The 17226-nt window shown below is 37.6% G+C and overlaps 1 protein-coding gene and 1 long non-coding RNA gene across 6 annotated transcripts; both read left to right on the plus strand.

Annotated features, from left to right (window-relative positions):
* Positions 1-8706: 8706 nt before the first annotated feature.
* Positions 8707-11383, plus strand: LOC133858769 (transcription factor bHLH111). 5 transcript variants are annotated; one of them, XR_009898583.1, is made up of 7 exons: positions 8707-9078; positions 9246-9930; positions 10116-10267; positions 10364-10429; positions 10549-10614; positions 10948-10986; positions 11082-11180. XR_009898583.1 is itself a non-coding variant. In XM_062294233.1 (7 exons), exons 1-6 carry the CDS (start codon positions 8792-8794, stop codon positions 10956-10958), a joined length of 1239 nt encoding a protein of 412 aa, XP_062150217.1. In that variant the 5' UTR covers positions 8707-8791; the 3' UTR covers positions 10959-10986; positions 11082-11191. The 5 variants fall into 5 exon arrangements, 3 of the variants coding, with proteins under 3 accessions (XP_062150217.1, XP_062150216.1, XP_062150215.1); XM_062294233.1 differs by having other exon boundaries at positions 10577-10614; positions 11082-11191; XR_009898584.1 differs by having other exon boundaries at positions 8708-9078; positions 10116-10265; positions 10358-10429; positions 10577-10614.
* Positions 11384-12185: 802 nt separating this feature from the next.
* LOC133858770 (uncharacterized) lies at positions 12186-16166 on the plus strand. Its single transcript, XR_009898585.1, has 2 exons — positions 12186-12526; positions 15880-16166. It is a non-coding gene; the product is annotated as an uncharacterized LOC133858770 (long non-coding RNA).
* The last annotated feature ends 1060 nt before the right edge of the window (positions 16167-17226 follow it).

Raw genomic sequence — 17226 nt, forward strand, 5'->3', positions numbered from 1 at the left:
TCATTGGGGTGTGATTGCAAGCTTTCACTACCTTGGGGCCCCCATACAACAAAGAGAAAGGACTTAAAAGAGAAAACTAGGGCAAGCCCCATATAGCTAAAAAGATGAAAGAAATAAAAGAGATAGAAAATTTAAGCATGCATAGAATTGTTTTTGTGTGTGTGATATTTTCATGACATGATATACAGTAGTTTTATGCTAGACATATTGGTATGCATATGAGTTTTAATAGACAAGAACATATGTATATTTCTATTGGCTAGTGGCATGTTTTAAGGGCTTTGATCTTTAATATACTTAGATGTTTACACTACCAGATTGGGTAATGCAAGTGTCCTGTAGTAGGTAGGCGAATTGTCATTCATTCGGCACGAAGCTGTAATGCACTTGACACGGAGTTACCTATATTTGGAAACGCTGGATCTTTGTATTACTGAGCAAGATGCCATTGTTTTGAGCTTCAATATACTTAGATGTTTATACTACCAGATTAGGTAATGCAAATGTCTTGTAGTAGGTAGGCGGACTGTCGTTCATTTGGCACGAAGTTGTAATGCACTTGACACAAAGTGCAGCAAGAGCCTCCATAATCTGCATGCTGCTCATCCCTCCCTGAAGTGTAGCAAGAGCCTCCATAATCCGAGCATAATTGACCTCCGGCTCCGATGGCGGAACAGTATGTGAGGATGAAGCCATATCTGGAAAGCAAACTGGCATAGCAGCAGGTGGGGGCACCTCATCATCGGAGTCATCTCTCCGCAGCTGCGCATTAGACTTCATCAATGTCTGCTTGCTGATGGGCTGCTGGATTTTCATCTTCGGTTCGCCATTGACATTGATGCCCGACTGAAGAATAATCTGAGTGAGGAGGCAACCAAACGGAAGACCAGCAGTGCTCTCATCACGGGCCTCTAATATAACCCCCAAAATGTGCTTGCACAGGCAGAAAGGCAAGCGGAGGTGGATTGCATAGACAAACTGGGCCCGTTTCAGGATCAGATCACTGCGCCGGGCAACAGGCCAGATGTTCTACAGAATGATCTTGGACAACATGCGGTGGGTGGATGACAGGGCACCAATCCGGATGGCAGTAGAGCACTCCTCACCTTGGGGAACAGCATGGAAGAGTTCCTTGAGATCATCCAGGGATGGAGGAAGCACCACCTCATTGTATGGGCTGGCCAAAATCTCGAGCACTGGGACTCGGATGATATGACTGATGACCTGAGGATCAACAGTGATGAGATGGCCTGCAACGGAGGACTAAAGCACCACTCCGTGATCATCGTTCTGCACCACTTCCATGTTGGCGTAGAACAGCTTGACCAATCTGGTGTACACCACACAAGCACAGCTGTGGAGATATCCCCAATTGTATGTCTGGATAATGGCAAGAATGTTGTCCAGCGGTGGCACCATGATGTCAGCCCGAAGGACGTTCAGCTCAGCAATGACAGTGCGGTCCATAATCTTGGCCTGAATTGCATCCCTATCTTCCACAAGCCTCTAACGGACCCTGCGGGGTGGACTGCCGGCAGACATGATTCTGCAAAGATCCAACAAGAATTTTCCAAAGAAAAATATTCCAAAAATATTCTTGTTAGGATAACAAAAATTTGGTAGAATAACAGCAGTAAAAAGACTTGTGAAAAAATAAATACAAAATAATATCACAACTAAGTCCAAGAAATTTCAACATGGCAGATATATGCATCTCATATTCAAAAATAAATAACATTCTAACAGTTTTAAAAAAACTGAAGAGAAAAAGACTAGAAAAGTACCTGAAATATAAGAGGAATATGCAACAAGCCAAAAACTAAAAGCCAACTTAACTCACAAACAGCCAAAAACAATAATTTTGTGGGGTAGGGAGTGAATGTGGCGAGCAGGGGGTTTTTATAGCCTCTGTGGGGTCCCCGTCCGGACGGTGGATTGATGACGTCCGAACGCTCGCTGCCTCAGAAAGGAGAAGATTGGTCGCGCACATCCAGACGATATAAAGAGACCGTTCGGACAATGATGACAGCGCGCGTCCGGACTCCATCAGGTCCTGTTCGGACATGTCTCCATCCCCTTCCAAACTTCAAGAGAGTGCCATCCGGACCACCAGTCCATCCGGAGGTCAATGTAGACCATCCGAACGCTCCACACTGAAACACCAGAAAAACTGAGGAAAATTTACAAAGATCAAATTTCCTCAAGTCAGTGTCAGAACATGCATGTATAATCAACTGATAACACAATCAGAGAGCATCTCAAAAACTAAACAGAGATATAAATGAGAGTTGAGATTTCAAATAGCACAAATAATTTTCCTGATCATAGAAAATTCAAATAGGCAACTCAACTCATGCAATGCGTGTGTGTGTGTGAAGACTGAACCCACAAGGTTTGAAAAAAAATCATGACAAGAGCAACCGGATTTCCTAAAGAAGAGAGAGAATCCGTGACAGATTGGCCAAAAGTCAAACCTTACTTTTACTAGGGCCTAGCCATCCTCATCTGATACACTCCCCCTGAGATACAGCACCGAATTGTTTTACTTGTACCATGAAGGACAAGATAAATTTTTACTTGCTCATAGAGGGCAAGGTATATTGCAAATTCAGTACAGAAGCAATGAATAGACAATTTTAAGGCACAAAATTCATACGAATAACTGCTCAATTCTTATGGTGCTGCAAGCTAGAGGAAATGCAAGAATTTTTAGATCCTAGGTTCAACTAGCTTGTGGTCAATTTGACCATCTTATCACAAACCTCTTCTCTTTTTCAGAAATTCTAGAAGCAAATAGTCAGAGAAGGAATGATGTACCTTTAGGGAGTCTCGAATAGTGCACTTTTTCATCGCATGAGGAAAGGAGCTATCCTACTTTTGCACAACCAAGAAAAATAACTTGGCCAAAATAATCATATACTCTCAAATGTATCTAAGCAAAGTAAATTAATGCTCACAGAATTGAGATATCAGGTAAAGATACATACAATATCTAATAAGCGAAGAAGAAGAAAAAAAAAAAAAAAAAAAACCTGCAAATTCTCCCCAATTTTTTTTTTTTTTTTATTAAAAACAAACAAAACATGCAATATGGAAATGACATCATATGCAAAGGTAAGATAACACCTGTAAATGCTCAAAGATGCCAGTACAGAAAAATAGTCGCTCGACCTGCTTTTTCTGTCTTCCCCAATAGATACCTGCAAAGTTCTCTCAAGAGAAACAGGGGGCACAACAAACTAGTTCCTAGATTGCATAACAAGCATATAAATATAACATGAAAGGTGAAAGCAATCAAACCTGATGCCTTAGGATTAGGAACCAAATCCTAGGCATGAACACCCAAACCTGCTAGGTGCGTCGGTTCCCCTTCCTGGGGTAACTGCCCTTCTCAGCCTAAGTTTGCCTTCCAGTGGTGGTTGCTGACAAGACTGCATCATCAACTCCATCATGTTCTGCATCCAGACAGAAGGCTCACTGGAGTATTGCTCTTGAGGCCTTCTCAAATGCTTGGGTTTGCTCTTGTAAGTGCCACTGTAATTGGCTGATACAAACCGCTGCTGAGGCCGCTGATGCTGAGGAGCATGAGACCAAGGGGCTTGATACTGATGCCTTGATGCTTGTCCCCATGGTACTTGATAGGATGCCTGATGCCAAGGATTCTGATGCTGAGCCATAGGTCTTGCGCCATAATGAGCTTGTCTGGGCGCTTTGGCTTTGGCCTTTTGAGCTTTCAAGAGGGAGCACTGAGGCCGAATATGCCCACTAAGACCGCAGTGATGGCAAATAGGATGTCTTCTGATGGAATGAGGCTGCTGAGTGCTTGGAACATCATCATTGACCTTTTCTTTCTGTTTATCTTCAACAGCGGGAGGAAGCTCTGGGACTGTAGGCTTCACAAATACAGTCTTTGAGGAAGAAGGAATATCAGAAGAGGAGGCTACATACCCGAGACCAGTCTTGTCATTAGGGCTTTTCTGGATGGACAGCATGCAAGTCAACTTCTCATCAGTGACTCTCTCTAGCTGGAGATGTGTCTCTAGTAGCTTTTCCTCGAGCTCTTGTACTTTGAGCAGCAATGAACTTTTCTCGGTCTGCAAACTGTTCAGATCATTCAGGTGCTGCTTTCGGCCTTCCCTCAGCTTCTCAAACTCTTTGTAGAGTGTCTTGTAGGCCTTTTTGAGCTCTTCGTCATTTTCACTATGCTCCGAGTAATATGAGTCTTCTTCTTCAACATGTGGGGGTACAAAGGCCTGAAATTTTTCAGACTCTGGAGCTTCTTCTTCTGACTCATCACTGAGAGTCACATTGTATGCCTTCCCCATGCCCTTTTTGAGATTCCCACAATCCGCCCGGATATGCCCAAAGCCTGAGCATTCAAAACATCGGGTCCTCTGGGATCTCTCTTCTCCTCTTCCTCTAGTTCAGCCTCTCTAAGAGGTTTCTTCATTTTATCAGAAAACTTCTTCTTGAACCGATCATCTTTCGTCAGTCTTCTGAAATTTTTGGCTAACATAGCCACAGCTTTGTCTTCATCCTCAGAGTCATCTTCAGAGGAGGCTTCTACCTTCTTCTTGGAAGCCTTTAGGGCAATGGTCTTCAACTTCTTGACCGGGGGCAGAGACAGCTCATTTGTTTGAAGAGATCCAACTAGCTCTTCAATCTTCATCTTTTCAAGATCCTTGCTTTCCTCGATCATCGTTACCTTGATCCTGAAATGCTCGGGCAAAGATCTTAGAATTTTTTGGATGAGTTTTACATCCGAGATAGATTTCCCAAGACTCACCATGGAGTTTCTAAGGTCACTTATCTTGGAGTAAAACTCTCCAAAAGTCTCTTCTTCCAACATCTTAACTTCTTAAAATCTTGAAGTCAACATTTGAAGTTTGGCAGATTTAACTAATTTCGTGCCTTTATATGTTGTTTCCAGGATTTACCATGCTTCTTTGGCTGATTCGCAGTTTGAAATTTTGGCGAATTCAAAGGGAGAAAGTGCTTGGCATAGAGCATGGAGGGCTTTATCATTGGAAAGTCGGGCATTTTTCAGAGGGACTGTTTCGGGAGTTGCATCCTCTGGTTTAGTCCAACCAAAGTCAACAATACTCCAACAGTCAATAGATTTTAAAAAGAATCGCATCCGAGCTTTCCAATAGCCATAGTTCGTACCATAGAAGGTAGGAACAGAATTAAGAGTTTGAGACATCAAAATATATAAGTCAAATATAAAAACACTCATGAAATTAATCTTCTCAGAGTGTACCAAGCTCTGATACCAATTGAAAATTGAATTGACTTCTAAAAATAAAGTGTGTGCATAAGTGTCAACAAAAATTAAAGCACAGCGGAAAGTAAATGACACACAGATTTTTGTTGACGAAGTAGAAACTCAGTTAAGAGAAAAACCACTCAGGGGCAGCCAAACCCAGGAATTCTACTATTCAGAAGACATAGATACAAGACAGTAACACTCACATGTACCGATGCAGTGGTCGTAACTTGATCTCTGACGTGTAACCCAACACGAATGCTTCCCAACCAGGTTCTCCTACCTGAAGGGGTCTTCAATGGAACTCCTTACCTTAGAGCCGACCTCTAAGATAGACTTCGGTTTACAGCACTACACACTTGTAAAACAGCTTCAGAGGGATTGATGACTTCTCTGAGCTCTAATGGAATTCACACCGAATTCTTGCAGTTCTCAGTGCTCAAGGGCCTCTATTTATAGGCTGGGGGCTTAAATGAGCGTCAGGCAAAATATACCTGGGCACCATCCGGACGGTGGACATGGGCCGTCCGGACGGACAACTATGCGACAAGATTTTCTGAAAAATTCGGGGGGAAATCTTTCCTATTTAAGGGCATTGGCGGGACGGGATGGCACATCGTCCGGACGGTCGCACGTCCGCTGCAAGTAATTTCCTTATAAGGCACTCGAGCGTCCGGACGGCTATTCTTCTACACGCAATTTCCATATCGATAATGCGCGCATCCGGACCATGATAGGTAGTCGTCCAAACGGTTGAAGTCGAATCGACAATTTCCTTCTTTGATGCACGCGCGTCCGGACCATAGCTGTCAGACGTCCGGACGGTCATATTTGAATTGCGATTCTTGCCTTAAGGAGACGTGCGTCCGGACGGGATACCACATCGTCCGGACGGTTAACTGATCTTCCCTTTCTTGGAACTTAGAAAGAAATCAGAAGCTGATTGAGTACTGGGAGGCGTCCGGACGTTTCAGCATCACGTCCGGACAGATGCAAGCTGGCACAGAAACTTCTCTATACAGTATGGGTTCCGGACGGAATGAACACTTCGTCCGGACGGATGATGCTGGTCTGTCTATCCTCCGGAGGGGATGACACGTCGTCCGGACGGATGGAACAGTGGACATATAGGCGTCCGGACGGGATGGCTCGATCGTCCGAAAGACTGACAGAGAACTTAAATTCTTCTGACTTGCAGACTCTGAATAGTAGAATCCCTGGTTACAGCATCTTTACACTTAAGTGATTTTGTCCAAACACAAAATGAGGCCAAAATACTAACACATTTGGAAATGCTGGATCTCTGTAAAGCGGAGCTACCAAATATAAAAGTAATATATTGTAGATGAGAACACATGTAGAAGCTTTCAAGGTGGGATGACTGAGACTTCTGTATATGTTCATAGTTGCCTAGGATGCTTTAATGTTTTCTTAAAATTCAGTGTTTACTATATCAGCTACATGTGTTTTTAAAAAGATAAATGTTATAAAAATGGGTAGCTGTTACTGTAAACGAAAGACAAAGGAAAAGTCGATTCTTTGTGAAAACTTAGTGATTATTATACTACTGAGGTCTCTGTATGTTTTATACTGAGACGGTGAACTCATTCTTTCACCTATACGGATATGGCTACCACCACAACCGTATAGATTCTACTCCTTTGGCTGCAAGTACACCTAAAGTGGATGACAATCCAGTAATGTTATACTTGGGATATTACTACCTCGTGACAGTCGTAATGTGTTGGACTACGGTGTCCTCTCTTTTGTACATTTTGTATATGGCTTGTGACCTGCGTGTCACTTATTCTTTTGTATAAGCTTTTCTTTTGTGTTATGTTGTAAATGATGTTAAGCCTTAAACAGATAGACATGTGTATGACTCTTTTATATGAACAACAGGTTTTATAATAGAAATGCTTTTTCGCTGAGACTATGATTGTAGCATTATGTTTTTCGCTGTTAGATGTAACTCAAATTATCAGGTATATGTTATGGGGCATGTGACATATGCTGGCTGAGCGACAAATAGTCGTGCCACTATGAGGACTCATTTATGTTGTTTATGAAATAAAAAAATAAAAAATAAAAATTGGGTTGTCACACGATTGGTGTCATACCCAGCTCTAGTCCCGAGAACGAACATGTGCCATGCTTGAAGTTTGACTTCTATTGCTGAGCCTCGGGTAAAACGTGCCCTAGAAACTAGTATGTCGACGTAGCCGTTGAGAGGTAAGGTTGAGTTATGGAAGAAGTCAACAAGGTCATGATATTTGGAAATCCGGTCAGAATCTTACTCCTAGACGAATAGGGAAAGAACCCCAATTTGGGTCTGATAAATATTGCAAGCCCAAAACTGGCTCTGGTGGCGCTCCTGGTGCTGGCTGGGGACGAAACCCTAATTCGGCTTTGCCCCCACCTACTAGTCTATAAATAGGCCCCTACACTAGGTCTGAAAATAAGACTGAATTATTGTGTTTTAGGGTACTTTTCCGCCGGCCCCCCTTCGGTGGGTTCTCCTAACCTTTTTTTTTTTTTTTGGCAATGATCGTAGGACAACGAGGAGCATTGAAAAACGTATTGTTCATACTATACCGAAAACTGTTCTAACACGTTCTATATGTTTAACATTGTTGTAATGATTTTACGATTTGGTTGTAATGATATTTTTATGAAATGTTTAATATTTTATTTTTTTGGAACACGTGTTTCGAAATTGTTATTTATGCCTTGTTGGTTGTGTTACAGGTCAAATTAGAGCAATTAATTAGCCACAAAAAAAAAAAAAAAAAAAAAAAAAAAAAAAAAAAAACCTAAAAAAGGATATCTATTATCAGTGTCGGATTATTGTCATCGACATCATTAAATAGCGGCAACTAAAGGCCAATAGTGGCAACATTTGGACTTTTAATGTCTACAAAAAGTCGACTCTAATAATAATAATAATAATAATATTTTTTATTTTTTATTTTTTTTTGTGTAGTGTGTAGCGTTCTTGCACTTGCAATTTTTTTTATTTTGATGATCTTATGTTATGCTTCCATCATGTTATCGTTGAGATATATTCCGGACACATTTTTCATTAAAATTATTACAAAGAGAAGCATCCGGCCACCTCCCATGGCTTACGAACCAATAGTGTCGTGCACCTTATCCACATGAAAAAATTTGGTATTATGCACGCGAAGAGAGAGAGAGAGAGAGAGAGAGAGAGAGAGAGAGAGAGTGAGTGTGTGTGTCCAGCTAAATTTGCCACCGTAAACCAAACTTGTGGAAAAACATATTGGGAATTCTAAGCCAAACTCTGGCTGGCCCAGCCTCGTATATAATAATTGCCCACGAAGGTTAGTGGAAAAACGCAGGTTGCATAATTAATTGTCTCCCGTATAATTGATGAACACCTACAAACACGTACGTCACGACCAACGGGATATATTTGTCCTTAAATTCCAACCTCCCACCAGCAGAAAGAAAAAAAGAGAGCACCAGCTAGCCCTATTGCGTTTCCTGCTCCACTAGCTAGATATGGCTGAAGAATGCACAGAGAGCTCTTCCTCAACGCCACTGAACTGGTGGGATCTCCATGTAAGCTCTCTATCTTCATGGAATAATTCGAATCCATGGCACAGTCAAGACCCTAACTCCAACTCCTCTTGTGAGGAGGATGTTTCAATCTCTACATCATTTACTAATGCCTCCAACCACTCGGGCTTGACCGTTGAATCCTCTCGCCGGTTTTTTGAGCCTGCTTCATCGAACGAGTTGATTGGAGAACATGCATCCGATAATAATCTTTGGAGCCAAGTTCTTTTGTAAGTTTAAGTTTATTAATAAGTTTAAGTACTTATCTTGATTGTTGTTTGATTAGATCGAAGAATCTTTTCGCAGAAGAAAAAGAGAAAAGCGTGCACGTAGAGTAGTGTACGTGGCTGAATTTCCAAATATTTTCCTAACTTTTAGGATTGTTGGAACCTTGCAGGAGTGTTGGAAGCAATATTGGAGAAGTGGAAAACAATCAAGATGTGGAAGAGAAGTTTGTTGACGCATTATCATCCAAAAGTATGTCAACTGGGATGTTTGGACCTGCCTGCGACTACTTGAAGAAACTGGACAACAGTTGGGAATTCACAAACTCTTGTACATCTTTCAATAATTTTGACAAGCACATAAGTAGTGGGTTGAGTGAGAGCGTACTTGACAACGAAAGGTTAAGCAAGTTGTCTAATCTAGTCAGCACTTGGTCTATTGCCCCTCCAGTCGCAGATGTCAATCGCCAATTTGACCCCGAAGCATGCGATGTATCTTTGAGTGATGGTCATGATTCCACATCTAGGAATTCCAGTTTATTTTCATGTTATCGTGATCATGATTTGAAAGTTGACAATGAATCTCGTGAGAGTGAAGCCCCAGCAGCTTTATTCAACAACTGTAACGGTGTTCAATATCAAATTGAACTTAACAGCTCATTGGTGGGAGATAACACCAGATATTATGGGATGTCTAATCCTTCTTCCTGCACACGTATAAGAAGCTTTGCAGACATTATATCTTTCAGTAGTCGTATAGGCAAGCCGTTGGTCGATATTCATGCACCTAATCACTGTTTTAAATCACTTAATTCATCTGTTCATGATAAGAAACAAGGGCTTCAAACTTCTTCTCTGGTAAATTACTTCCATCTTTTTGGGCCCATTCTTTCCCTATATATATTTTAATATATATATATATATATATATATATATAGCCTACTCTCATGATACTTAATTGACCCATGCAAGGGCTTTTTAATGTTCGATTATTTTATTACTACCTCTATAATCTCTGTTCTTTGCCACAATTTCATTTTCAGTTGACAAACTCAACTTGCTCCAAGCAGACCAGAATTAATGGAAAAGAACAGGGAACTACGAATGAAGGAAAAAGAAAAAGGTCCGAAGATGGTTCAGAGCCAGTCCTGAAAAAACCAAAGCATGAGAGTCCTACAGCTTCATCAGCCAAGGTGTAAAATAAAAGCATTATTCTTCAAGTGAAAAAGAAAAAAGACTACCGTGTTGATTATTTGTAAAAAAATCTTTTACATACTGACTATAGGTACAGGCACCAAAAGTCAAGCTTGGAGACAGAATCACGGCCCTTCAGCAAATTGTGTCACCTTTTGGAAAGGTTAACACCACAAGTACTATGACTTTTTTTTTTTCTTTCTCTTTTTTATTTGTTATCCCTTTAATGCTCATTTTTCGGACACTGCTTTCTTATTCATTTGGGTTGAAATCGATTTTCAGACTGATACAGCATCTGTACTCTTTGAAGGAATTCAATACATAAAGTTTCTACAAGAACAAGTACAGGTGATATATATAATCAATTGAAGTCTTCCATTTAAGTTATAAGGATTCCAATGACCCCAAGTATAGTGACTTCTAGACTTCTATCCTTGTTTGAATGAGACTTCTATCCGGGGGACAGGAAGCTGTAAAAGTTTTACCACCAAAACAAAACCAACAAAAGTTATACTATGATTGTAGTAGAAGCAGCGCTCCTCATAATAGTAATGCATTCTTGGTGATAAAATAAACAACACCTTACTAGTAAAAATTGTTTGCAACTTCTCTATAAATAAAAAGGGTGAAATCAATATTGATCCTGATTAGCTATGGTTTATCATTTGATGCGTTTTGCAGCTACTGAGTAATCCGTACATGAAGACTAATCCACACAAGGTAAGCGCATGCACAAGGCTCTGTTTCTACATGTTAATCAACTTTCAAGACTCGAAATATAACTCAAATAATTCTTCACTTGGTGGTAATTCCAGGATCCATGGGGAGGTTTGGATAGGAAAGATAAGGGAGACACAAAGCCTGACCTCAGGAGCAAAGGTCTTTGTTTAGTTCCTATCTCATGTACACCTCAGATTTACCGTGAGAATGCAGGATCAGACTATTGGAGTACACCAGCATATAGAGGATGTTTGTATAGGTGAAATAAGTCCATGCTTTCTTTTACATTTCTTACAATCTAATGTAACTTTGTTAACAGAAGTGGTCTTTGTGATAATCTGCTCAAGAGAGTAGAAATAAAGGTTAATGATGATGATTAGGTTACTTGGCTACCAAAGTTGTCAATGTGTTACGTGTATAGTCATTGTTAGGTAGTGAGTCCGTTAGAAAGTATCATTTGTTAGGTTGTTCAGTTCATTAGTATTTTATTGCTTCACTAATTGTTCAGTTCATTAGTTGTTTTATTACTATACTAATGTTGCGTGGGCCGGTAGAAGTATGTCTCATGTTTATCTTTTTATGTTATTATTTGGGTAGGATTAGGTTTATCTCTTTTAGGAGTCTTGCTCACAGCAAGTTAGGTTGTTGAGTTATGAGTCAAATGGAAATTCAATTTCATGTAGGACTCTATTTTCTATTGTATTTCATTCTTTTAAATATTACTTTGTTATTGAATAAAAGTAATCAATCAAGAAAATTATAAAACCTTGTGTTTGTGAGTTGAGAGCATTTCTAATTGCTCATAGTATATAAAGACCAAGAAAATAAATAACTTAGCAAATTAATAAATATATTAATTAGATGGGACCAATAGTTAGATTTTAAGTGACAATATTTATATTATGAAAATAAAATGAGTTTAAGATAAAATAATGGTAATTGGAATAATAAAATACTACTAATGGGTCTTTAGAAAATAAATAATAATAATAATGAATCCTAGCTAGTTGGATAAATAATAAATTGTATGGGTAAAATGTAGTAAAATTAAATGTGGGGTTATATGTTAATTATTAAAAGATAGGATTGTAATATTGTGGGGTCTTAGTGTAATTTATGGAAGTCTAGGCATTTAAATAAAAGAAAATCCCACTTTGCCACATGTCACCACTGGATTGGTTAGGAGAAAATAAAATCATCTTCTCCCAACCATTCACAATGGGACAAGTGTCCCACTCACCTCTCTCTCCCCCTTTTTCCTCTTTCTTTTCTTTCTTCTTTTTCTTTCGTTCTTCCCCTTTCTCCCTTGGCATTCACGCACAGCCCCCTATTCCCTTTCTTTCCTTTTCTTTTCTTCTTCCGTTCCTCCCTTCTCATCACACACGTACCACCCTCTCCATTTCTTCCTATCTATTTTCTTCTTCACACACACGACGCTAAGAGAGAGAGACCTGCAGACCGAAGAGAAGGAAAAAGAGGAGAAAAGTAGAAGAAGAAAAAAAAAAAAAAAATGGGTTTTTTGGCCATGGGTCTTTAAGAGGTAAAATCTTTAGCTTTCCTTTGTAATTTCGTATTACCCATTATGTGTTAAGCACAAAAATCATGTGGATCATTAGGGATTTTCCTAAATTCAAATTTTAGGTTAAAATGAGAAGTAAGATTCGGTTTTGAGAGTTTGTAGGTGATTTTTGAGTTGATTGTGTGGAGATTTCATCCATGGAAGCTATAAGATTAGGTTTGAAGCTTTTCTTTGTAGTTTCATCATACCCATTGGATTTATAGCTTGAAATCATATTGATTTGTGGAGGGTTCTACTTAGGTCCAAAAATATAGTTTATGTTGGGAATTTTTGGTGTTTTCCATGGGAGGAATGCTAGGTATCCTAAATTTTTTTCCCAAAAGTTGGTTCCCAAATGATGTGTCACAATCTCATGTGATTTATCATTTTGAAAAATGTGCCACAATCTCATGGGATTGTGACACATCATTTGGGAACCAACTTTTGGAAAAAAAATTTGGGATGTCTAGTATTTCTCTTTCCATGGACTACTATTCAAATGGGTGCATGTGCATGAAGGAGGAGTGTTATGAAAATGTATTTTTGGTTATGATCTTATGGATTGTTGGTTATTATGACTAAAAGAGATGTTGATTTTAATATGCAAAGAGGATTTCAAAGTATTTGTAGGAATATTAGTGGAATTGATCTTTAGTATGGGCTTTGATGTGTTGGTTGGTTGGAGAGGAGTTTGAAGTTAATATATTTATATTATTTTGTGTAAATAACAAATGCGGTTGAAATTGAGAATGTGATATTTGTGGTTTCTAATAGAATAAATTGAAAATGTAAAAGTTAAATAAAAGAATATGTAGATAAATTAAATGAATAACTAAATATAAAATAAATACAAGAATTATATCAAACAAACATAGATAATAGTTTGGATATTGAAATAGACATAATAGGGTCCATAAGAGTGATTGACTAATAGCAAATTGATCCTAAGTATAATACTAAGCTTTGAAGTTTATGTATATGCCTCAAGCTTTAATGAATAAATGTATTACAATATGTAATTGTAATCTAACCTAATAAGAGTTACTAGATTGATATAAATAGTAAATAAAATACATTAGTATAAAGAAAGAATAAATTAAGGGAATAAGTAAATAACTTGATGTAAAAGAAATACAAGAATTGATAATCAAGTTAGTCAAATAAACATAGATATCAAGATATTGAAATATTAACATAACGAATATGGAGGTAGAATTCCTAAGAGATATGAACTAATAACAATAGGTATAATATCTAGTTTAGAAGTCTATGTATATGCTTCAAGCTTTAGTAAACAGATATGTTACAAATGGAATTATAATCTAATCTAATATGAGTTATTAAATTAATATGTTGAATAAGGATTTAAGCCCTATAGTCTAATCACTTAAGTATTTGTATCATAAATGAATAAAGAGTTGAATAGGAGAGTTGAAGATAAAGATGTCATGGGATTTATAGTTTAATCCAATTAGGTTCTATAATCTATACTACTTAGAAGGTTAGCAATTAATAAAGAATGAATATTAAATATAGCGGTTAAGACAAGAAGAACAAAGAGTTGAAAATTATCTAAATAACCTTAAGTTGATAAGTATAAGTTAGTGAGCATATAGAAACACATAAATAGGTTCCAATTTATTTAGTTACGCGATTAAATGATTAATGCATCTATCCGTGTGTTATGGGATACCTAGGTGTAGTAGGGTTGTGCTTGGCATTAATAAGCATTATACACATGTATGTCTATTAATATATATATATATATATATATATATATATATATATATATATATATATATACACACGCCATGTTTAACAAGCTTAAACCTAATCCATTGATATACATAAATATCATGTGTACACGGATATGTGAGTTGGTTATATATATATATATATATATATGATATATATTATTAACACAATAAATGAACAAAAAGCTATTAAATGATTAACAATGATAATATGATGTAATAATAATGAGTAGGCAAATAAAATAGTAAATGCATCTTGAATATAATAAGTGAAATAAATAAGAATCTAGAGCCGAGGATTAACCTAATGATAGCGTAAGGTACCTAGCTAGCTTTAGAAGCGAGTGATGCAACGTGTGAGCACGCGGGTAGTTTATGTGTCATAGAGTATAAGTTCAATAGCATAGTCTAGTGTCATAAATGTTTGCAGGATCGTGTCTGGATTGGAGACCTTAATTGGTTCTCCAATGTTGAGTTCGTGTAACTAGAATCCAATAGAATATTCGAGTCATGAGTCCAATGTAGTCAATGTGAGTATTCTACTCAATGAGAAACTACTATTTTCATATATTATAGAATTGCAAAATATATATGTGTTTTATAAATTCGAACCGACTGTAAGTTGACAATATGTTTTGGATGTTTTAAGTAGTTTCAATTATGTTGAAATATCAATGATGTTTATGAGAAATGATCTGTGACTGAAAAGTGTGATTTGAACTGATTTGAAGGATTTAATTGTGAACTGTCGTTGGGATTTAAATTATGCAAATGTTGATTGATGAATTGAGGTGTTAAACTGTCTATGGATTTACATTGGAAGCATGAGTTAAAAGACATGTTCATGAAATTAGAAAGTATATGTATATTGTTTTAAGGCATAAGCATATGAACGTTAAATGTGCTTCGAAGTGAGGTTTATAGCCCACGGAAAACTATACTTGGGTTGAATCCCATGAGGCTTGGATTAATTTCCATGAGGCTTGGATTAATTTTCATGAGGTACTTGGGTTAATTTCCATGAGGCTTGGATTAATTTCCATGAGGTACTTAGGTTAATTCCCATGAGGCTTGGATTAATTTTCATGAGGAAACTTGCATGAGCATGTATAGCATTGTTTTTATGAGTGTGATGTTTTTATACTATGAGTAGTTTTGCTAGACGTATTAGTATGCATAAGAGTTTTAATGGAAAAGAACTTATGTATATTTCTATCATCTGGTTGCATGTGTTAAAAAGCATTGTGCCATCAATCATCAATCATAAAAGTATTATAGTAGGTGAGAATGTATATAGTTGTTTCCAACAATGAAACTTCTACGTATAAGCTCGGCTGCATAGTATGCTTTAAATGTTTTTTATTAGTCGGTGTCTGCTATATCAGCTATGGGGGTTTTCAAACAAAAGTTTATAAAATTGGTAGCTGTTATAGTGTACGCATGACTAAAAAGGAAAAGTTGGTTCTTTGTGAAAATTTAGTGAATAGTATACCTTTGAGGTCTTAGTGTATTTATTTATGCTAAGACGGTGGGCTCATAATTCCACCTATATGGATGTGGCAAACCCCCACAACCGTATAGATGATGTTTCTTTGGCTGTAGGTACTCCGATTGTAGTTGATGACGTAGTAGAAGTGTACTTGGGATATTATGACCGAAGCTCGTCGTGATGGTCATAATTGTGGGACCATGGGCGTCCTTTGTTTGATGGGTTTTGTTTATGGCCTGTGATGCCTGTGTCACTTGTTATGGTATAAAGTCATTTATGTGATGTATTTAATTTGAGGTAAGACTTAAATAGATAGATGTAATATTGGCTCTTGATTATGATTAATTTATAATAGATGTTTAAGATGTGATTTCCGCTAGTAGGTTTATGTTTTTCGCTGTATAGTAGATAGATGTTATACTCTGATTTACCAGGTACATATTATGGGGTATGTACCATATGTTGACTTTGCGACATATCGTCGTGCCACTGTGAAGATCCGTTTATATTTTAAGATATTAATGTATATGCAAATGTCTTATATAAAAATCCTATCAAATCTATCGCTCTTGTTAAGTTTTCATCCTACGTTACGTACGCACGTAACACAATGTTTGTGTTTGGTTGTGTTGTGATATAGTTGTCGATAATCTATGAAGATGACATAGAAAATGTAACGCCCAAGAAAATGGTCGTTTAAAAATTATATTGCAACTATATATATATATATATATATATATATATATATATATATATATATTAAATAATATGTATTAAGCAATATATTAGAAATAAAAATAGCTAGTCAGAGGATTGCATTCGATCCCCAAGTACCCGATGCTTGATCACAGTTGCGCTCGATCCACAAAATGTGGCGCTCGATTGCAGTTGTGCTCGATCCCCAAAATGATGCGCTCGAGCAACATAGAGCTGTAGAAAATAGAACTTCACGTAACAGCTGTTAAGTTCTCTTAAGTTTTTATCAATTAATCATTACTCATCCGATATTTTCTCCTTCAGTTAAGCTAATTCTGTCTGATTTCAACACTTAGCTATGATGGAGACAGAAAGAAACTCATTTAAGGAATCCTCAACATAATTAGTTAGAAACTTAACTTTCATTTAGTTAGAAATCGATTCAGGATTACTTAAAGATAAAGGATATTATGCATGTGATGATTACTTCCTATCTGAGATGCCAATTCATCGACCACTTGCTAACATACCGGCTGTTGATCATTTAAACCTCAAATGATCCTAACCTTCAAAGCTTCTATAAAAGAGAAGGCATGCACCAATCGTTCTTCTCATTTTCTTTTACAGAAGCTCTCAAAACTTTATGTGTTTCTCCCTTTCTCTTGGTTCTTAGTAAGAAAAACAGGAAAAGAGTCACTCTCTTTTTCTCTCTCCGTGTGTTTCGATCAGTAGCAGAAAAACAG

This window comes from Alnus glutinosa, chromosome 1, assembly GCF_958979055.1.
Source record: "Alnus glutinosa chromosome 1, dhAlnGlut1.1, whole genome shotgun sequence".
Classification (NCBI taxonomy): Eukaryota; Viridiplantae; Streptophyta; class Magnoliopsida; order Fagales; family Betulaceae; genus Alnus; species Alnus glutinosa.

Coding starts and splice junctions, on each gene's coding strand:
- LOC133858769 (XM_062294231.1), top strand. CDS start 8,792: ATGGCTGAAGAATGCACAGAGAGCTCTTCCTCAACGCCACTGAACTGG. Junction 10,266..10,357: donor CTACAGCTTCATCAGCCAAG/GTGTAAAATAAA, acceptor TACTGACTATAG/GTACAGGCACCAAAAGTCAA. Junction 10,987..11,081: donor TGAAGACTAATCCACACAAG/GTAAGCGCATGC, acceptor TGGTAATTCCAG/GATCCATGGGGAGGTTTGGA.